Source organism: Saccostrea echinata, unplaced genomic scaffold (genome assembly GCF_033153115.1).
Source record: "Saccostrea echinata isolate AGI-Se365-2 ecotype Australia unplaced genomic scaffold, CSIRO_AGI_Sech_v1 ptg000001l, whole genome shotgun sequence".
Classification (NCBI taxonomy): domain Eukaryota; kingdom Metazoa; phylum Mollusca; class Bivalvia; order Ostreida; family Ostreidae; genus Saccostrea; species Saccostrea echinata.
This window is the reverse complement of record NW_026889750.1, coordinates 29854801-29878476: the sequence shown is the minus strand read 5'-3', so window position 1 is coordinate 29878476 and position 23676 is coordinate 29854801. Positions and strand designations below refer to the sequence as shown.

At 32.3% G+C, this 23676-nt stretch overlaps 1 protein-coding gene and 1 non-coding gene across 6 annotated transcripts; one reads left to right on the top strand and one right to left on the bottom strand.

Moving 5' to 3' along the window:
- Positions 1-65: 65 nt before the first annotated feature.
- Trnas-gga (transfer RNA serine (anticodon GGA)) lies at positions 66-139 on the bottom strand. Its single transcript has one exon. It is a non-coding gene; the product is annotated as a tRNA-Ser (tRNA).
- A 2696-nt stretch (positions 140-2835) lies between these two features.
- LOC133189139 (MOB kinase activator 2-like) lies at positions 2836-23482 on the top strand. 5 transcript variants are annotated; one of them, XM_061324572.1, is made up of 6 exons: positions 2848-3006; positions 10539-10591; positions 17420-17586; positions 18590-18686; positions 21039-21163; positions 21620-23482. In XM_061324572.1, exons 2-6 carry the CDS (start codon positions 10557-10559, stop codon positions 21952-21954), a joined length of 759 nt encoding a protein of 252 aa, XP_061180556.1. In that variant the 5' UTR covers positions 2848-3006; positions 10539-10556; the 3' UTR covers positions 21955-23482. The 5 variants fall into 5 exon arrangements, with proteins under 5 accessions (XP_061180563.1, XP_061180556.1, XP_061180549.1 ...); XM_061324579.1 differs by lacking the exon at positions 10539-10591 and having other exon boundaries at positions 2836-3006; XM_061324565.1 differs by lacking the exons at positions 2848-3006; positions 10539-10591 and adding an exon at positions 7985-8063.
- The last annotated feature ends 194 nt before the right edge of the window (positions 23483-23676 follow it).

Here is a 23676-nt window from a genome sequence, read left to right as displayed (position 1 = left end):
TCATTATTTTTTTTGTCCTCATGACATTGTCCTCGGAGTGTAACGGGAGAGGAGAAAAATGCAGCGGACCAGACCGGGATTCGAACCCGGGCCCCCCTGAATCTCCAGTCAGGTGCTCTACCAACTGAGCTATCTGGTCACCGGCGATCGAACCCGTCTGACCGCCACATTCCTCCCTCCTTAAAGGTCTTTGGCCCCCCCAAAGACTCCAACCCAGGCTCATCCCTGGCAGGCCTCTCACCTGTCACTTCCAGGGCATGGCACGGCACCAAATGTAACGGGAGAGGAGAAAAATACAGTGGACCAGACCGGGATTCGAACCCGGGCCCCCCTGAATCTCCAGTCAGGTGCTCTACCAACTGAACTATCTGGCCACCGGCGATCAAACCCGCCTGACCGCCACAGGAGTATGACCATATTTTTTTTTTTTTAAAGTTTAACCTTGGCCTTATTTTTTGAATGGTTGCTACTAGAGCTATTATATTTCACATGTGTAATATATTCCTTGTGATAAAACCATTCTTTTGGTTTCAACATTTTTTTTAACTCTTGACCTTGGAGTTTGACTTACATTTGAAAAAAACTTTAACCTTGGCCTTGAGCTGCCATACGGGGGCATCAGTGTTTTACAAACACATCTTGTTTTTTAAAGACTTGAAAATAGCAACTAAAGTCATGTTCATATAAGTATCAAGTAAAAAGAGTGAGTTTAACAGCATATATTTTAATTATTCAGTGAGAGTTTCTCAGTAATGTCCTATAAAGTGAAAGGTAGGATTTCGAACATCATAGAAAATTTACCATTTCTTAATAATTTATTTTAGAAATTCGATATTTATATCGATCATTAACAACCAAAATAGGTTCTAAAATATATACCAATCCATATATCCAAATTTTTGTTTGTGTCATTTGTCTCAGTTTAAAACTGTATAATTTATATACACAAGTACATTAATGTCAAAAATAAACACTCGTACATGTAACATGTGCACTAGGCAAGTCAAATGATCACATGCGTGGTAAATGATTAAGAAGTTACGTTTATACACGGCTAAAAATAGGTTTTCATTATGTCGATTAACTGACACCGAAACATGTAAGAACAACAATGATTGGCAACGCATTGAATTATTATTTTTAAAGCTGCAACGGTGCGTGCAAACAAATTGAGTAATGCGCGTTAGGGCGTTAAGAAAATTTGTTTGCAAACACCATTGCAGTTACATGTATGAGACCATATCTTTCAAAAATAATAATTCAGTGCTTATATTCACATTTTCTTAACACCCTGCCTTGTCTGCAAATGTGATTTATATTTCAAAATCCCTGTATTGTCTTTTGGCTAAATTACAATTAATGGAAGAGCCATTGGAACGGCTACGACCGTTAAACTGTTCAACGTGAGCGTGAATTCTGATTTCTCTAATGACGTTGCACAATCACGCGTTTGAACAACGTTTGTGACGTTAAAATAAGAATTATACTTTAACCTTTTGACCCCCCCTCCCGTCTGTGTTGCAGAATTTAACTCGTAGCTTTCCACACACTTTATTTATAAGCATTGAATTATTTTTTGAAAAATGTAGTCTCATAACTGCAACAGTGAGTGCAAACAAATTGAGTAACGCGAGTTAGAGTTAGTCTTCCTATAATAAAGACATAAAATATAAGAGATTCGCATCTATTCGAAATCTCGCGATATCTGGCGAGTATTGTTTACTTTTTTTTCAAATATGGCACGGTATAGATCACATAAATCTTAAAAATAATCAAAGGTAACGAAGTAAAACTTTTTTATTCATATCAACGTTTTGTTTTAAATGTTTTGATTTCGTAAACTTCTTTATAAAACATGAAGATAACGAGCAGAGGTGGGATCAGGTGTCATGGAGGAGTAAGCATCCCCTGTCGACCAGACACACCCGCCGTGTGCTCATTGTCATGATCGGGCTAACGGAAAAATCTGTAGACAATTTAATGTGTAAATAATGGCCTAAAAATTTAATTGTATGAAAACGTCCGTCAGCATTCGACTTAATGATAGATTGTATAATGTATTTGCTGACAATTGATATATTTAAATGTCGAGTTGAAGGCAATACAATAACAAAGAAAGCAACAGGTGAGTTACCTCCGAGATTTTGCTAACTTTCGATCACCGACCCTTTTATTTACCTAGTTTGCTTTATTTCATCAATGTTTAGTTTTGAAACTTTACAAATTGTACACAGGTAGATACGTATAATATTAATTAAGAGTATTTTAAGAATAATGCCGGGTCCTTGACATATTTTACCAAATGAACCCGTAAATTATGGCAGAGGTTCGAATCTCTGTTATTTATTAACCCGCCATTCAATCAGTGTAACCGATGAGAGCGAGGGAGAGTACAGGGTTTGATTTGACATTTGTTCAAATCAAAGGCCTACATGTACATCCTGTTAGGCCTATTTCGAAGAAATCGAAAGTTTCATATTCTTAGAGACTATTTTGTACAAAATTTCCAGGGAAATGTAATGCTTCCTGTTCAGATCAAGCTTATAGTTACGTATTTTATGTGAGCGTTTTGGCCCATGGGACTTGCGTGGTGTCGAAAATGATTCTTGAGAAAGTCCCTGTATCTGGAAGGCATAATGAAAGTAGCCAGGTATATTTTTCTACAGGATGATATTTTCAATTTCATTTTTTGTTGTTCATCAATTACGTATAATCGTGTGTGAAATATCCTTGGTATATGTTTCTATTATATTTTAATTGTAACAATAAATGTATGGATAATATTTAACTAAAAGAGCTATATTATCATTAGGCTTACTTATCTCCCATGTTAGAACTCTTCTGTGTATTGCAGTGACTTTGTTCAACCATCGCCATATTGCTTTGATGTATTGTTTTGAAGCAATCAAGTGAGATAAATTGACGATATACTACAAAAGAACTTTAGACAACCAAACTGGACAGGCTACCAGAGTATCTTCGTGATACTATGGATTGGTTTATGGGGTAAGTAGATTCTTTCAATGATAAATTTTGTGGATGCATTTGGTGAATATATTGTTTGATCGTCTGCATGTGTAAATCAGAAATCGATGAAGCATCCGAGCATTTTTTTTTCTTTAAAAAAGATCCTTTGCTCGATTGATATCAAAATGGTTGAACATGCAATTTTAATTCGAAATAATACTCTCGGTCTCAATTTTATACTTAAACTGTTGATTACAATCAATGCCCTAGCATAATTAGTTTGTCGTGTTCTCGCCAAAAGTCTGAAAAGGTCATGGACATTAACAGTTGAAATTGTTTAGTAAAACAATAAGTTATTGGAACAGTTTACTCAATAACAAAGTTATTGTAGAAACATAAACCTCATAATGATGTTATTTATGCTTCTGCTTATCATTAAAAATGTATGATAAACAGTATTTTTTATAAATTTATTGTTGTGAAAAAAAGTTAACATGCCTCAAATTGCCATTTTGTTTGAAAAAAAAAATGTCTGTGGTCATGCACATCCAGACATCAATTCCTTTAATTAAACAGAGATATTGATTAAATGGCGGTCTTATCAAAATATCTCTTGTGCTATTAAAGGTTATGATTCTGTGGTAAATATGTCATCCCTAAATTTAAACATAACTAGTCAAATGAGTTTGTTCACAATATTTTGGTTAATATATATATAGATTAAATGAAAGAAAGAGGTTTAATGTCAGTACAAGGACTTGATTAGATATCTATAGCATGTATATGAATATGAATTTTAAAAAAAACTGGATATTGCTATTTAATATCTTCCTTAATGTGCGGGGAGCAAGTCCCCATGATTAAACTAAATAGTATTAAGTATTATTAGCATATTTGCAGGATGTTTTCATGCTGTAACGAATAAAATCATTTAATGTTGACAATCATCCTAAATTGTTGTAAATGACCTGTGTGGCATAGAAAATCCTGCTGTGTATAACTTGACCCCTTTCAAAACATGTGGTTTAATCTATCATTATCAAGGTATGAAAATCTTAACTCCACACAAACCTACAATTATGAAGGCCATGTGGTTACCTAAGCCTATCTTTGAGATATGCGGCCTTTTACTTAGATCATACACACTGGGTTGTGAAATGTATATATTCTTTGTAAACATAGGCATCTCACATCATCATGGTGGAGTAAGTTTCACAATGTTTATTGTATCTATTTTATCTGAGCATTAGATGAGAGTTTAACAGTTTTGGGTAACAAGTTTTTATGAGGCTATACAGAAAAGGTTAAATATAATAAAGCACATTGCTCTATTTTACTTACTCAAAACACTTAATGAAAGCACTTTACATTAATTGATAGGTGCATTAGAAGTATCTACTGGTGTGGAAATATTTTGTTATATATACATATTAAATAAAGTTTTCTCCAGATATCAGAAGTAATGCATATACAAGTAGTATGTGAAAGAAAATGAGCAACATCTGGTAAATACAAGGACTAATCTACATGTACCATTACAAATAGAAAATGTAACAGAGGGCTCTTTACAATTTGTGTACAATCAGAAAAGTAACTCCTGGGTGAATTAAGGAAAAACAAATTTTGAAGACTGATATATCCTCAAAAGCCCTTCAATAAATATTATATCACTTGTTTACTCCTTTATACAGTGGATATCATTTTCATATCAGTAGTTATGATGTCACAGTGGTTTTTGCCTGAAAGTGATGAAGTCAAATAAAGTGGATTCATATATGAAAAGAGTGTAACTAAAACATATGATAGCTATGTAAGTTATGTGCTAATATACTAGTCTTAAAGTATATATCTTCCTTTTGAGTTAGACTTGCACTTTAATTAAGCCATCAGTATTAATTGAAAAGAATATTGAAACCAGAAATGAATTGGCTAAATATTAATATTTGATTAATTTCACCCACATTTTGAAACATGCAGCTACCGGTAAACAGAGTATGTAGATTGAATGCAACTGGCATATGCATTTGAAATTGGGGATTGAACTTATGCTAACTGTACATACAGTTGAACTTCAGTATCTCAAACATCGATATCTCGAATACCATGGATATGTTGAAGTGATTTGGAAATTCTAACTGCTTAATCCCTAAGTATTTTACCCAGGATACCTTGAATCCTCAAATATCTCAAAGTATTTTTTCAGTCCCATCAAGTTTGAGATAACAAGGTTTGACTGTATGTAAGACATATCAGTTGTCTTATAAGAAATAAAGACTATCTAGTTCATGTAGATTATATCAATTTATCAGCCAAATAGCAATTGTGCAAACTGGCCAAGGTCCAGAATAGGTTAAAATAGTTTGTCTTTGAAGGTAGGCTTGTTTGTGGTCAAACACAACAGAATTCAATTGATGGAGTTTACGTTATTGATCCTAGCCTAGCCGCCCTTTGTGTAAATATCTGCTCTTTAAATTAGATTTGTTGCGGCAATTTCACTCTCATTCTTATGAAAGGTTTATAAACCATAAATATTGAAGTGATTTGAGACATAAGGTATCAAGATATTGATATATTCATGTAAAGAATTTCTCCATTTTGTTAATTTGGTCAGAACTTCATTTTTTCCATCAACTTCCTAATTGATGTATTGAATCAAATATTTCATTCAATTTCAGGTACAGATTGATGTTATGCAAGCAATCATTATTAATTCTTTGTAGTAATTAAGATAGCTAGTGCTCTTAAAAAAAATTCAATTCATATAGCCTTGGTTCTAGGCAGGTTCAGTGCAATCGTGTTAGAGCATAGACGCTAATTTACTATATAAATGTATTGAATACCCAAGTTTCGAAATTTTCTCCCTTAGTGCACTCTTTCATTACAGAGGGGAGTTTTGTTTCCCTGAAAACTGGCAGGTGGGACAGTCATTTATACTGGATACATTACTTCATGGATAATGCCTGTCTATCTTAACTGTTTGTTGGGATGAACTCATCAAATTGAAAATTACTGAATTTAAGTAAAGACATCATTTTTTTTTCTACCAAAAAAATCGGAACAAAAGAAATTAATAGTAATAAATGCATACGCATCTGATCATTGCACATCAGCATTCTGAATAACACACTGACTCTTACCTTTATAATAATTTCAAAGAGTCCACTAACTTTTTAGAAAAGGTTTGTACAATCAAGGAGGGTCTTTTTGACAAAGTAATCTGATAAAAACTATGATGGTTCTTTTGTTTTCAATTAAAAAGTAGATTTTGTAAAACGTGTATAGGAAAGCTCATAAAAATCATCAAACTCATCATTGCTTGACCTTATAATATATGAGTATCCATAACATTAAATGAATTTTAAAAGCCCTAGTCATCATTAATTTATTTATGCACATTTGTGTACTTGGACAACCTGTCCCACTTCCATGCTGATACGGATACTACTCGTGCTTCTATCTTTGGAGAGCTACAATCTCAAAATTTGAGTATTCAGCATATACTGAAACATGTTTAAGGAAATTGCCAGGAGTATTTTGGCTTTATATGCAATAAGTAATTTGTTATTATATAGTGAAAAAATATCAATTTATCTTTATGTGTTTACTATTGACAGTAGTGATGGGCAATTGGAATTTTTTTCATAATCAATAATCGGATGCACTATAATTAATTAATAATTGATTGGTTTCAAGTATTAAAATAAATTTGTTCATTTTTGAATGAAGACTTAAAATTGGTAAAAAATACTGGAGTGATTTCTAAAATGCACTTTTGATGTATTTTCTATCATTTAATTCATTTATTAAATTAACAGTGTTATTACTGAGGATTTAGTTACATCCAAAGAAGAATGAATAAAGAAATCATAGGTAATTAATATTTTGAACAATGGATTATCAAAATTATAATCAATTATCTATAATTGGGAGACATTTTGATTAGAAAATTGATTTAATTGATTAATCAGTACATGTAATCATGTTATTAATTGACAGTATACACAAATTACATGGACATGCATGTACTTGATTTATAATCACATGGAGAAATTTGGAAACTGTTAAATTTGATTTGCATTTCATAATTATAATTTTTCTAGCTATCTCCATTGTAAATTCAGTGTTGGTTAGGAAAAGTTGGCAACAATATCAAAATCAGGTCATTTTATGTACCACTGTGGTTGATCTTTGAATGGAAATTTTATTAAGGAAGTTAAGAGATAACCCAAATTTATTCAAGCTAACAGTGTCAGCCATGAACATAAATTTGTGTGAAATACAAATATGCTTTGAATTTGTGCACGTTTTATTAACTTAGTTTAAATGTAATATAGTTTTCATTAGGTGATTCCAAGAATAATCGGTTGTAAGTGTATAATTAAGGTCAGAACATGGTTAATTAAAGATACAACTATACAAGAGAAATTATGGTTATAAAACAATTGATTAGGGTTTCAGGCTAGCTCTGTAGCACTACAGTCTCCAGTAGTATCATACCGTCACCTGTATATTGATTTAGCTTACTACTTGATCATCAGATTCAGAGGGAGATTATCAGACAGCCACTGAAATACTTAGCTGTAGTGCAACCAACCTCCATGTGATTGGGAAATAAACCATGTGATAATGAAATGTACATGAGTTTATGTACTTTTCACATATTCTGTAGGTACAGTAATAACTACCTCATGCTTGGATCAACCCATGACCATTGCAAGTGAACATCTTGTGTGTTCTCTTGATCTGGTCAATTTGAAGTCTTCAAAGAGTTCCATATTAAATAAATTTTAGCTTTGTGAGAGTTTTTAGAGATTGGGTGACATTATTTTGGATGAAAACTTAGAAATCAGTTTCTTTGATGCAGTATACTTTACATGTACTAGCAGGAATGTAGAAGATAGCTGAATTGGCAGGCTAGCTCACATCTGGTCTTCACTCCATAATTAATACATATTACACACAGAAGCCCTAATTAGATCTGTCAATGATTTACAAGTGTTCTTTTTTTAAAGCTGGGTTCAGTGTATTTGTGCGTTGTATTGGAGTATCAGGATGAATGTTCTGCTGCAGTTTTCAAGGTTGCACTCTAGTTCAAGGTAACTGTCATCTTGGTATGTTGTTAAAAGAGTAAGGGGAAGTTGAAAAATTAAATCTGTGAAGTATGGGATAGGGATCCTTATCTGGTCCTGCATTTTATTCTTTTAATATTCCTAGGACAAGTATTTTAATATGTTTTATAAATTGAATATTAAACCACTGGAAATTTTGTTTTTCTATATTTTGTAATGAGCAAAATTCAGAAACCTTTATATGCAGGTATTCTTCTCTTAATTGGCACCTTTAAGTTCTGGTAAGACTGGTTTTCAGGTCAGAATTTTATATTCAGTTTAAAATGTTCATGTAATTAGCTCAAAATGAGACTAAGAAAGATCCACAAAGAAGGCAGCTTGAAGTTTATTTTGCTTTCACCTCTTGTTAGTTAGCAAATTGGTGGTATCTGGAGAAACAGGATTTTTTGCTCCATGTCTGTTTGTCTAATTGTTTTTATCTTATCAACCCTTGCTGAGAGCAGGATATGGCCACTTAACATGGTGTGGTGCCTATAAGAAAGTTTACCTTCATTTCATGATTTAAAAATGTTAAAAATACGGGTAGAAGCTCTAGAACAGGAGAGTAAATGTGTCAGATAAACTGATACCACAAGATGCAGAGTCATTCAGGTCCTTCCAAGAATTCTGTTTTTTCCCGTTCATGTGCAGTGATACCATGATAATAAGACTATAAATTGCTATGATAAAAAATGAAAAAATTCTATTGAAAAACATTGCATTGGCAATTAGAGCATGACTTCTCAGGTATTAAGGACATACGCAACGTACCTTACCTACTGATAATTTTTCAAGATATTCTTAATTTAAGACTATAGTGCCATCAAATGTTCGTAGACAAAAAATCAGCATGCATTACCAGGGGTTTTGAAAAGATATCAGTTGATGAAAATTCTCTTATAATTTAAAGAAAAATACACAAAAATTACTAAACATATATTCTACATGTTTTGTTTATCCAAACTTGTTTTAGAAGAAGCGTACAATAGTATATATAGACATTAAAATGTAACACACAGTTCCTTTAATAATTGAACTCTTCAACTCCAGGGGAAAAGACAGTAAAGTTCAAACTACGTTGCGTATGTCCTTAAAAAAAACATATTCAACAATTTTAACTGTTATTTAATATTCATGAACATTCCAGTACTGCACCAAGAATATAAGGTTTATAAACTTTATTAGAATCTGTGAGTCAACATTCCATTTGCTAGTTTTACATTAAGAATATGTTTTTAATGTTTGATGGAAATCAGAAAAATAATGCATATTTTGACCTTTTTGTTATTGATATGTGTGCTTTTCTGTTTGTGCTTGCTGGGAGACCAGTTGTCTTACAATAGGCAGGAAATGAGCATAGCAAAGATACGCAGTTAAAGAAAATGTGCAACTTTATATAATCTTCCAGGTAATGCTGAATTACTGTTTCTATAAATAAGGATGTTTTCAGTCTCTCGACACCTGTCCCCCTGCCTGCCAGAAATAACATAAAATTTGTCACCATTATAGTCTATTTACAGGCTGAGAGAGGGGACACAAATAAATTGTTCTGCCCCATTATCAATTTATCATGTGAAGCATTAATTGTGTTCCTTTTTGCTGTGTGAAGATTTTTCATTTCTTCTTTTTTTTTTGGTTTCTTTATGAGTGAGAGTATTTACTAGAGGTAAGAAATATCAAAAAATTATTATCTGCAGGTAAGATGATCATTATCACTAAAGGTTTAGCCTAACGTAGACCCTAATTTGTAAACAGGACATATAAAATTTCAAAAGTTAAAGTAGAATTTTAAAAAGAGGTCCTTGGCCACGAGTGAAAAATCATAACAAATACCAGCCCACAAAAACCAACCAATCAGAAATTAGCAAACATAGATCTTTAGGGTAATTTACATATCAATCACCACACAGTATACAGCAAGTAGTAAAAGCACGTGTTTCCTAAACAAGGAGGATTTAGTCATATTTATATTTATAAATCTTAGTGTGACACTATCAGGGGTCTAAGTCATCCTGAGAAGTAAGGCTTTGATTGTCTTGCCTTACCTGTTTACCTACATAAGTACAAATAGCGGGTCAGGTGATATATGTAACAATCAGCTGTTGTAATGATTGTGCTATGGTGGTGTCATTAAAAGTATGACAGTTAATACAAACCATATGTTATTGGTATCACGTGTTGCAATTGAAAAGTGATGATGATTCGATGTTTCAAAGACAAGCAAATTAAATTATCAGTTGCAACTTTTTGTGTATCAGTTTGATTTTTTGTGAGAATTTGAAGAAAAAGCAGAAGGGGATTATTATAGACTTGTAGAACCGTGCCACAGTGATGAATTGTCTTCTGGGTACACTTGGCATGAAATATGTGTGAAACTAGATGATTTAAGATTTTCTTGTTACTTGATTGCTAATTAATTCGGTGACCTTAATTACAAACTTGAATACCATCTGAATGTTGAAGGTTAAATCAACTCTGAAGATGACATCAGGAGTGTTGTTTGTTGTCAATTTCTGGTGAGTTGGTGTTTATAACTATATTTACATATATATCCATATATTTCTTTAAAAACTCCTTAAATTACAGCTTATAATTGTGATAATATAAACTTGAAACTCCATATTTTACTTCTTGCTGATGTGACATTGCTTGGGCATCTTTGTCCGCATCTAGCTGTTACATATATTTAAATTGTAAATTAATAAAGTTGTAGGCATCTTCTAATGAATTTACATTGATCGATGGAAGAGTGAATATTTCATAAAAAGTTTCTTTAAACTGAATATTATTCAACATTTTACTCAAGTAATCTTGTTTGTTTGTTTTTATCTTTAAGAATTGGAAGATGTACTTGTTTATACTCACAATAATAAATTGTAACAGAAATAATTATTATATAATCTGGTTGTATGTATTTATCTTACATGTTGTTAAACATGCAGTCTTATATAATGCATCAGTGATTAGTTTATATTCTCAATAATTCATGACTTCTGTGGTTTTATTATTTCCTGTTCATATGAGGTGACTAAAATGTGGCCTGATGTCTATATCTGGAAAAGACGGGAAATTAAAGTTTTCATCTTTGTTATGAAGCAATAGATTTGTTTTATAATAAAATTTTGTAAAAATAAAAAGAAGAAGAACGTAATGATAGATTATGACCTATGAACAGTTACAGCTTGATAAAACTAGTGTATAGTAAAGTCTCTGGAGATGTTCATCTTTATAATAAAATCCTTTTGGTTTCATCATTAAGGAATCTGTTAACCATTCATCATTTATAATTCTGTACCTATATGCACTGACTGTACTGTTATCTCTACAGAAGATAGGTATGATCATCACAAGTTGTTTTTACTGGAAAAGTTTCCACAACAGCCAGTTCAACGATGGGTGCTGATAAACATAGGTGTGTCCTTAAAGTACAAGGACTTGCTGTTGAATTAGTTAATATATTTGTGACCATTATCTATTGGTCCTTTTAGGAAGTCAGTAAGGTCACAAGTTTTGTACGTCAATATGTAATCTGAAGGTCAGTTGGATTGGCGAGAGAAGATATGATCAGACTGGAGGGGTTCAGTAACTATTGTTAGTAAAATCACATATCAAGGCTCTTATAGTAAAGGAAGTTCTGCAGTCCATATTACATACACATTGGCTAGGAAATAGGGTTCAACACTGAGTTTCCTTTCTTGGTTTTCCTTGTTTGCATTATTGCAAGGACATTTACAGATTTAGTATTCATTTCATTTTTATTTTTTTTTGGGGGGGGGGGGGGGGTAAGCTGTTATAAGCTAACTCCTTAAATGAAGCAAAGATTTGGAAAACTTGGATTCTGTTTTTTAAACAAAGTTTTAAAGGTTTTTTAATAATTACCCGATAGAAAAAATAAAGAGATGCAGTAAAACTTCAATAAGTACACCATAGTGAGAATAAATTCATTATATGATATTTAGGAATTCCTGATAAAGAGGCATGGTCTCAGTGTCAAGGTACACTACCAACTTACATTGACATATATTCCTTGAATTTGATAGTGTTTGAGATACTAAAATACTGATGTACTAATCTTGAGTACAGAAGCTAAACAGATTATAAGACAACATGTAGCTCATTGGAGAGTAAAAGTACTGATTACGTAGTTTCTGCCATGGATCAATACAAAATTTTATATTTAGAATTTTATTTTTAGAATGATTGCAGACAGTTTAAATGATTGTGTGTTAGTCAGCATGAATTTGGATCCTTTCCATGTTCAGCTATGAAAGAATGGATTTCAAAAATTGATTACGTGGACTGTTACAATAAAGAGATAAAAGAGACTAAGATTTTGAAGGAAAAAACATCCCTATTGAACCAGTGTGATTATAATTATGTACTTTCAACAATGAGTAATGTTTCCTTGAAACTTGTAAAGGTTTTGTAACAAGAATGTTTAACAGTTGTGATTCATCTGTTAACAAAATCAGGAAGGGGTCACCTCTATTTTAAAACAGCCAATTCTGAAACTGGGGAGATGTCCAGAAAGAATCTAGGTGGGACTTAGGTGATGCTTTAGGTAGAATTTTGTAGAACCTTTAAACTTGTTATGGTGCAGTCATATATTTTGTATACAAAATTTTACTAATTGTATGGAATATTTGACTAACAACCTGTAAACTACTCTTGACATACCTCAGAGGCTCTGAAAGAACATCAAAAATACTATGCATTCACAGGGTTTGAGACTGACATACATACATGTAATGCATAAAGGTGACTTAATTTAAATGAAGAATGTAAGTTAATTTATAAAGTTTTGAATGTTAGATTACTGGTTTGCTGGTATGTCATGATGTGAAAGTTGAAAGAGACAGATCAAGTCTTATTGAATTTTTAAAACAAAGGTTACTATTGCTTGATAAAATATATATATAAAAAAACTAATTCTGATGATGTGTTGAAGTGACATGCACAGTCATTTGTTGTAAGACCACTTGGAATTTAAAGACATGAATGATTCATATTTTGGTGCAGTAGTTCATATATTAGTCTAGAAAGGTATATCACTGTATATTAAAATAAGCTGTTTTTTTTTCTTTATTTAATCTGATTGGAATGACACATGCTTTTCTTGTAAGCTTAGTCACGACGACAAGTTACATCGTATTTTGTGTTAGACAGGAAGGTAAAGGGAATTTTTTTCCATACAGTTAAATTTGCAGTACACCCAGCTTATCATAGGGAAAAAATCGGAAAAGAGTTATTCAGACAGTGTACAAAACACATTAGAGCACTTACATCAAGCCCCTGGAACAGCTTGACATAAGACAAACTAACTAAGTAAAGGACAATAGATTTAAAAGACAGGGTCATAAGGTGTATACATGTATTGCCTATTGATCAGTCAAAATAGATACCTGACTATTTAATTGATATGTTGAGGCTCAGATGATGCCTTGTACTGCTTAATTAATCATATAATAGTGTTGTCAGAAAAATTTGGACTGTTGCAATACAGTCCAAAGGCCAACACTGGGACAGTTTTCTTCCCCGAGGCAGTAATGGAGTGGCGGTCTCCGCAGTACAGATTTGTGGCATGGTCAATTGAGTGCAGATTTAAGCTGGAGTCAGCAGAAATTGTATAAAGTATAGATATGCCCCATGTATCTATTGCATCATTAGTCAGATATGTGGCATATAGCCATATCAATTATAACAATAGCTCATGCAAAACATAATATTAAAGGTGTACCAGTCTTTCATCCATTTATAGAGTTGGACCTGTACATGAAATGTCGACCATTGTCTAGATGAGATAATAATTATCTAACCTAGGATGAATAAACTCCCATCTGTATATATCTCTAGACTGATAAGATTCAGTGACATTGAACCGGTTATCAAATTTACAAGTATGACAGCTAGAAGTGGAAACAAAGAGAAGATGTAATTTCAAGCCAGAATAGTGTTAATTATCTGCAGTCTTAAATCACCAATACAATTTTATATTATGATGTAATTCTATATTATAACAGAGGACACATTTTTCAGTTTTGATCATATTAAATGATGATAGATGTGGCAGTGTCCTTTTTTCGCTTCAATGATGAGATAAAATCTTTTCAATTATTGGTTTTCACCACTTTCTTTTTCTTTGTCAAACTCTCGGTCATTCACCTGGGGGTTAGTTGAACATCAATTTGTTATGATGAATAAATCTTTTTATCAAGAAGTTGGGATTATTTTCATGCTCTCTAGATGAAAAATTAACTATATTTTATATCACTTTTAATGGCACAGGAGTAGTACTACATACAATCAACATATCCCTGATGAAAAGTTAAGGCACACTCACAGTTTCAGTTGTTGTTTGAATCAAGGCTTATTATTAAGTTGAAGTCTGGTCAGATGTCGCCTCAAAGCTTTATCTGAAGTTATGGTCAGCGCTCGTATGATACAAAGAATTAAGTCATGAGTGATGGTCATTTATTAATTTTAACTAATGTGTTGGGCATTCATAATTATGTCTTGTTTGAAAGTGTATATATCATGTATTAAAATGTTTTTCCTTGAAACCGTGGTCATGGTAGCGTAGTGGGTTGGGGGACCACTTTGTGATCAGGAGTCTGGGTTCTATTCTCACTCCCAGGGCTGCTTCAAACCTAAGACATTTAATTAACAGAGGTAGAAGTAAAGTTTCTTTGCCCAGGTTTGGCATTAGAAGTGAAAATGATGGGTCTTTCAGATAGGACCTTAAAAACATAGTTCCCATATTAGCAGGTGTTGGTCAAAATTTGTGTCACTTCACCTAAAGAAGGTGAGGTCTTCACATGAGTGAAACATTCTTGAATGGGACATTAAACAACATAATCAATCAATCAATCTTACCTTTAAATTAAGGTGCTTTTTATAAAAAAAGGTTTTTCAAATTTATCTTTTAAATAAGTAAAACCGCTGACTTGGAGTGAATTTATGCTTAGTTATATTATTTACTAGTTCTCAATTTTAGATGTTTTTAAACATATTTAATGTGTAGTAGTTATTATTACATATAACATTGTGGTAAATTTTGTCTGCATTACAACATTTCCTCCTCGGTTAAACCTCTTCTGTCTGTATCACACTGTGTCCTGCATTAAACAGTTGACTACAGATGCTGCAGGAATTCATTCTATACAATGGAATGTCAAAGTAACTCGTTTTCTGGTTCAATATTGATGACAAAAGGACAGCTGTTATACCAATGATTAGCCGTCATTTTGTCGGATAATCTTCCTGGAGGCCGGGATATACAAGAGCTAGAATCTCAGGGAAGGAGGGATATTGCATTCAATTTGCATATTCTACGTTGTTGTACATCGTTGATCTGAGGTTATTGGTAAATTGTAATGTGTTTAGATCTGCTGTATTCTGTGTTACATCAGATTCCTATTGAAAGGAGAGGTGGGATGGGATTAAAACACAGGTAAGATAAAGTCAGATGTACCTGGATTGTTGTAATCTTAATGGATCATGTTGAAGTTAGGCTATTTTTTTGTGTATTAAGTTTCCAGCAGAAGGCTGAATGAAGAGAGTGATATAATAAATGATACGTAGTTTAAAAGTCTTTTTCCCTATTATATCCCTCCTCCTCCCTTCCAAATTGATATTACATTGTGTTTTATTGGGTAATTTTTAACACATATCTATTTCACAATCCTGTTTACGATGTAGTATGACACATGATTTACTGACTGTTGTGACAGTATGCAAGGGGTTAATATTCATAACTAGTGCACACTGCTTTTGCAGGAAAAATGTTTGAAAAGCGACACAGGTAGGATGTTATTCAGCATTCACCTACTGCATTATTCTGGTATAACTCTAAATATACGGATGTGAAATATCCTGCAAGACAAAGGTCATTCAAAGTTCTGAGCTAAGTTCCTTAATTGTATTCAACTTTCAAGAACTCTTGCAAGTTCCTGTGCATAATATTCTGCATAACAGTAGATCTATATGACGCTCGGAATATGGATTTCTTTTTGGTTATTGATTTTAAAAAATAGAATGTGTATTGTTTAAAATACAGGACAATATTTGGTACTTTAGTGAATATTTGAAGTTTAAAACAATGTGATGTACTTAGAATAATTAATAACATTTATTGATCTATTTCTGGGGGACTATAAGTTAGAGGTGTATATGTTCTGTAACGGTGAAACATCTGAGTCCCCATCTCCACGTGTCTACCCACAGGGAGATCATGTTCTCTCTGTAATAATGTTTTGTGTAAGAGTTCGCACCTGCATACCTACAAAGTATAGATAACAATCATTCGTTAATTGTCTAGCTATTCATAAAAGGACAAACTCCATTAAATCAGCATAAAAGATTCTAACCACTTCACATATGTGTGATGGGGAATGGTGTATTGTGTTTAACTCAATTAAACTATATGTCTCCAATAAATGTGTCCTGTTATTGTTTCTAAATTTAAGATATGTCTTAATGCTTATTGTAATGACACACACATGAAGTTGATTTTGTTTTTTGTTATTTTTTTTTTTTTTTTGTATTTGTGATTCTGATTACTTTATATAAGATATGCCAATTTGTAAAGTAAAATAGATTTTGTTGAGGTTTGATATTTCAGACAAGATCAGGATGCAGTACAATTTTTATAAGCTATTGAGCCATAACTCCATGCAAAATATAATTTTTTCGTGCCTGCAGGGATTCTATTTATATGTTAAATTTGAATGTCAGATTTTAATTGGAATCGTACCACATTTCTTAAAGTCAGGTGAACTGACAAGAAACCAGTGATATAAATGTAACTGACCTAGATCACTACAAAAGCTTCTCTTTTGGACTAGCACAGCCCACTAAGGCATCACCCCATGAAAAAGTGATTATCTAAACTCTGGGATATAAATCTTTTTATTTATCAATGGTTGGTCACAATAAGCAAATAAAGGATTAAAACTGGGCTGTCAGATGGTTAGAGAGTAAATTTCATATACTTGTTTTTTTTTAATTGACTGACAAGAAGCTAAAGTTCATGATTATAATAGCTGTACTAGCCATGCAGTTTTTATATATATTTGAGCCCTATGTTTTATAATATTGATTTTGCAAAATCATGGTGCATGATTTTGCATACTATTTTCATTGATACACATACATTACATTAACAGATGAAAATGATCTTCAGGGATAAATAAGTATTAGGGTCAAATTGCTTTTCAGAGATGCATTTTTTATGTAACCAGATTACAAACATTATTTTACATTTAGATTTTATGTCTCAAGTTACCAAGTTACTAATTGGATTTAATCAAAATGAATGAAATATGACGGTATTGTGTATTCTTCAGGAAAGGCCGACGGAAGGATAAGGATTCCCCAACACCCCCTGCTGCGGAGGAAAGTAAACGATACCTAGAGGACACTTGTATAAAGGAACGAGTGACTGATGCCGACTTCTTCCGACTGGTATCACTTCCGCACAGTCTAGATAAAAACGAGTGGCTAGCAACACATGGTATGTAGTGGGTATAACTTGTAGGCATATGTGCAGTAAAACATGCTTAAAGCAAAGTGCCAGGGACAGATGATTTTGTTTTATAAACATAATTCATGATATCCGTTAAGTTCACAATATATTATTTTAAAACCACCGGGAATAAAAATCTCTTCACTGAAAATGTTCTATTTATTATAAGCATGCTCGCTATGATCTTGTTTTACTGTATGTACCAAAAATGATTAAAGAATTCAATAGCGCAGTAATTTTGAAACAAAAAAAAATTGCATTATGTTAAGACCAGGTCTATTAAATGCATGCCTTTAACATTACCACTATAGTTGAGAGGTAGATACCAAAGAAATGAAATTATATATTTTTTGCCTTTCATTTGAATAGTAAATTCAATGAATCCACTTTGGCTAAACACTGCATGTTTAAACACTGTACACTGGTTAAAATTAGCTTAATTGTTTATATGTACGATGATTCGATGTTAACATAGAAAGAGAAGTTTACTTATACCTCCGTGCTCATTTTTTTCCTTGTCAGGACGTCCATCCAAAAATTAACATTCAAGTATTATTATGTGTAAATTACTTGAAATTATGCAACACATACATTCTATAACTGCCTAAATTGTAGTGTAAAATTGTGTATGGTATCCTTGAATAATATGCATGGACAGCCTTTTTTACAAAGTGAATATTGAACACAAGTGTTGGTGTTCTGAGAGAGGGAGAAAGAAAGAATCTAGCAATATATTTGAGACAATATGCTAGCCTAAGTATTAAAAACAACATTGTATAGTTATTAAACACAGGCTGTACCAAAGTATAAAACAATTGTGTAGGTTAGGCTAACTGTATCAAAGCATAAAAAACAATAAAGTTTAAGGCATATTGTACCAACACATTTAGCTGACCTTGCATGCTTTACAGGTTTAATATAACACTGCTTCTGATTTATGTTATCAATTGCAATACTAAAGTTAACAAATTCATGCATTTTTATTTTGCAGCAATCTCATTTTTTAATCATGTGAACCTTGTGTATGGTGTGGTGTCCGAGTACTGTAACTCCGAGACCTGTAGTACAATGACAGGCCCAGGGAATGTGTAAGTATATGGAAACAGGAAAAGCAACTCTTACTGGAAGAGAATCTAAAAGTATATATACATGTATATTTGGAGGGGAGGTAAATCTAACTGACTTGGGGGTGGGGTGGGGTGGGGGTGGGGGTATTGTCAATCATTTGTATAGGGTAATAGTGTGGGTAGGTATGTTATGTGTAGTGTAGTGTATTGGTGGAATAAAGCAGGAATGAATAAGAAAAGTAATTGGGGGTTTTGATTTTGGTGACTGTAAATAGAAATATATTTATAAAAGAAATAAAATTTCAGAGGGAAGTTAAGATAGAATTCTTATCAAGGAAATTTATCTGAGGAATACCAGCCATTGTGCTGTACCATCTGTATCTTTCATCTTATTCCCAAATCCTGATTTTCTTTTTAAACCAGGAAATAAAAATTTATAGATAAGAATCCTAATTCTGATTTGTTGGAGGTGATCCACCTCCAACATGGAATTCCCTAATGTCAATTTCCTAAATTTATATTGACTGTTGTCAGGAATACACTTCTATTGATTGGTTAAGGTCATTTCCATAATAGAACACTTAACTTTGCTCTCCTTGTTTGTGGAAAACATACATATTTTACCATTTCATTTTAAGTGCCCTTATTGAAACATAGATATATCGTAATTATACTTGCAAATTAATGAATTGGTTGTTTGATTTTTTTGTGCAATACACAATAATCTAAACACTTTACACAGTTTGGTAATGATGGTAGTGTAGCTTTGTATGCATAGGACATTCAAAGTCATGATAACAGTTATATCAGATGATTTATTTCATAAAGCCTTTGTTATTAACTTTACTTAAAGGGTGGGGATTTTGCAGTAGTAACTTTGATTCGTGCAAAGTATGTATACACAAGGAAATATTCTGTGCCATATTAAAGAGGTTTTATTAAAACAGTGATTTATATCAGACTATTTCTTTCCTGGAAAAGCATCCTTGATGTGTCAAATGTCAAGTATCAATATATAATTATGTAAATGAGAACTTAAAAGTACATGTAATAGATAGTAAAGATTGTTGATAAAGTTTGCAGGTGATATAAAGAAAAAAAAACACAACAAATATATAGACATGCAGACACAGACCATAAATTTGTCTCAGTTTTCTTATTTCTAGTTACTAGAAAATTCAAACTTCGTTATCCATAGCATTTTTATGTATGTTATGCATTGAATGTTAATGAAAGACTAAGATATAGTCCACTGCTTCTCTTCTGTCCATGTGCACTCTAAATATGTTGAATTTTGTAATTGTACTTCTCTGGAAGTCCAAATCAGTAAGCTCTGTTCAGTCAATGAACTCATCCTCACTGACATCCGCACCTGATTGTTTACTAGCTTACTTTTATAACAACACATGAGAGTGGGAAAACATCTACAATAATTGGAGGTTAAAATCTTTAGATATAGTTTTGGCTGCAAAAAATCAAAGCATTTCACAGTATTTAGTTTTAAATTACATATTAAATTTTACCATTTTTATGGAAAATAATTTCTTTATTCAGCTTTTCAAGTATGAGCAATGTGTTAGGGTTGACATAATAAGTTGCATTGATTTCTAATTATTGAGCACACATTCAACAGCTGTTTGCTGCTAAAGTTTCATTATCATATTGATTCTCTTGTTTATTATATATGTTACATTTTCTCTGTGTTCAGAAAACTAGTTTAACATGGGTATATTCATGACATGTTTACAGTAAAAGAGTCTCATTTTTAGAGTATGAATTAATAAATATACATGACTTCAGGTATAGTAAAAAATGATTTTAGTGACAATTAATGATCAGGGTCATTTTCATGGGATGTATATGTTTGGATTTATTTACGGAACAGGTTTAAATATGAAATTTACTTTTGGTCTATTTAAGGCATCTGACTGCTTTTAAGTCTATATAACATAAATACATGTACTACCAACTTTCAACAAAATTCTAGTAATGCATAATAAAAAAATAAAATAAAAACAAATTACAGCCTCCCCCCTTCAAAATAGGTTAGCACTGTAATTGAAAAAATTAGTCAGTGTTTTAAAAGAAATTATAATTAGGGGAAAATAGCATTATACTGTTAGAGTTGAGGAGTCCAATTTTTTTTGTTTTTATTTTTTTTTTTTGTTTTTTGTTTTTTTTTTTTGTTTTTGTGTGTTTTGTTTTTGAGAAAAAAAATTCTTATTTTTGATTCTTGATAATTATGAGTATATTACTTAATCAAGAAAAATCACCATGATTGAAAATACCTATAAACCAAGAGGTTTATGCCTGTAGCCACTCCACTTCAATACTATTGTAGTATGTTTGATAAATGATGATCTTCATTTCCAGGCAATTTTTGTGGTATGATGACAAAGGGAAGAAATACAAGTACAGTGCTCCTCAGTATGTAGACATTGTCACCACAAACATTCAGAGAGAAATCTCCGATGAAACTGTCTTTCCTACAAAGTTTGGTAAGTCTTGTCAAAAGGCAAAGTTTATGTGAAATTTAATTTACTGGAAATATTTCAGAATTTAATATGGGATGATGTGACATTACCTATGTAGATTAAGACAGGTACTAATTTTACTTTATGTGAACTTGTAAACTTTATTATCTTTATCCTTATACTTTGTTACTTCTGTGAAGAGTAAATATTTGATAAGATAGAGTTCAAATTGAGACTGTGTCACATTCCACGTGAACACAATAAATGTCATTGTATTTTTTGTTATCAAAAGGGCGTAGTTTTTAGGAATCACATGGGGATTATAAATAGTCATTACTGATGGAATACGATATAAATACCATGTGATGTAATTTTATGAATTAATGACTTAAAATGAAAGTGAGACTTTTATATCATATATTATTAGTCCAAGGGAGGTAACCCATTACATGTGTACTAAAATGTAATCTTTTCTTGTAGGTCAAACTTTTCCAAGCACATTTGAGTCCACAGTGAAGAAGATTCACAAATATTTGTTCCACATTCTAGCCCATATATACCATGTACACTACAGTGACTTTGTAACACTACAGATGCATGGTCATCTAAACAGCTTGTTTACTCATTTCATGGTGTTCAATATAAAATTTGACCTTCTTGAGGAGAAAGACTACGAAGTGGTTCAAGACTTACTGAAGGGACTAATTCAGCTTCTTCCAGATCCCAATCAAAATGAAGGCAAAGAAAACACAGCGCCATCTTCAGACAAGGACAATAACTGTGTCAGTATGGAAGTCTCTCCGACACACATATAAAACAATGTGATACATAGTTACTATACATCGTAATATTTGTGATGTGTACTTGGGATCGTTGTATGTTATAATTATTGTTTTTGATATTTTGACATAAAATCTGGTGGGTGTTATGGAAGCTAATACAGGGATGAAATGCTTGTCCAGTTAATTATAACTGGATAGAAGTAAACTCTTCATTTGAATATGAATGCTTGAAAGCAACCCTTTTTTTTATCGTAAATATCCTGCAGTAGTTTGGTTCGTGATTTTTTTTAAGTAGCTTGGCCTTAGACTAAATATAAATGATAATTCGTACATTATTTAATTATTTTAGTTATGTTTTTAACTAAAAACAGCTAAAATGGCTTTTCAGGTGTTAAGAATTTGGCTGGGATTAGTTTGGGTGATGAGGCCAGCTGATAGGACAATAAATATGACAAGTGCTTTCCGTCCATTTTAGCAGTAATGGCTTACATCAGTTAACACAAATAGTCTTAAATTGGAGCTTTTACTTGCAGGCAGGAATCTAACTTCATTATTAATACCTCATGAATGAAACAGATATTTTTTTTTTAGTTTGTTAAGGGATGAATAGTACTCCAGGTTTCTCCCCTCACATTTGTTTTGTGAGGTTTTTGACCTGCATCCTAAGCTGCCTTGTTTCTTAAATACTCAACATCTTTTTAAAATAGACAAGTACATGTACTACCTTTCAGTCATGAAAGTTTGTAACATAATTCTTACTGATGACATCTTATAATTAAAAAGAAATCTTTCTGATTTTTGAAAATCAATTTTGATGCCAAAACATGTCTAGAAATGGTAAATATTGTGTTGGGTGCACTAAATGGTGATTAACACTTTAAGCTTACATCACTGTCTTTTTCCAAGGATCTCATGCAGTTGTGTTTGTGATGTAGATAGGATTCTGTACATAGCTGTACAAAAAGTGTACATAGGATGATGTATATGAGTGTTAAACAGTTGACATTATATTGCAAGCTGGCCTTCATAAATTGTATCTTTGAAACAGTAAGATTTGCTGCTTCTGACAGACTTCATTGTTAATGTTTATGAGACAAAAAGCAAGAATGTTGCACAGCAATTTTTTTATTTATTTGTATTTTTTTAATGGTATATACAATGGTTTTTGTTGTTAATGTACCGCACATGCCTATTCCGATGTTTGTTCATTGTTGTGATAAGTTTCAATGGAAAAGATGTATTCTGCTGGTATCCAAAGGTCATGAAATTAATTAAAATAAGTTTTATTTGCAAGCTGTGGATAGTGCTTGAACATAAATCCTTTTAATTGAGGTTACATTACTCAACAACTAGTCAGTAGACACAGAAATTTACTTTACTTAGCATTCATTTGGTATCTTATAAGTTCAGATCATTGGGCCAGCAGAAAATATCCATTTCAAGGTATACATATCCTACAAAGTGCTTGAAATTGTGAATGCTGATACACCTATATCAACTATAGGAAGAACAGTGTACAAAAATATTTTCCTGATTAAGATATAAAGTTTCTCTTGGTTGGGGGGGGGGGGGGGAGGGGGGGGGGGTGTCCAGTCAAATGTTAGTACTTTTTGAAAAGGAATTATTACAACAGATACTCTAATATATCGATATGCATTGTGCAAATGGAAAAACTTTACTAAAATATCTCTACTTTAACTACATTCTATTGTAATTTTCAGTGAATGTGCTTTTCTTAGAACTGGTTGCATGAAA

Excerpts from the sequence above, each read along its gene's own strand:
- LOC133189139 (XM_061324551.1), top strand. The coding sequence starts at position 15,449 with ATGTGTTTAGATCTGCTGTATTCTGTGTTACATCAGATTCCTATTGAA. Across the intron at positions 18,687-21,038 it reads ATGACAGGCCCAGGGAATGT|GCAATTTTTGTGGTATGATG; the intron begins GTAAGTATATGG and ends CTTCATTTCCAG. Across the intron at positions 21,164-21,619 it reads TGTCTTTCCTACAAAGTTTG|GTCAAACTTTTCCAAGCACA; the intron begins GTAAGTCTTGTC and ends CTTTTCTTGTAG.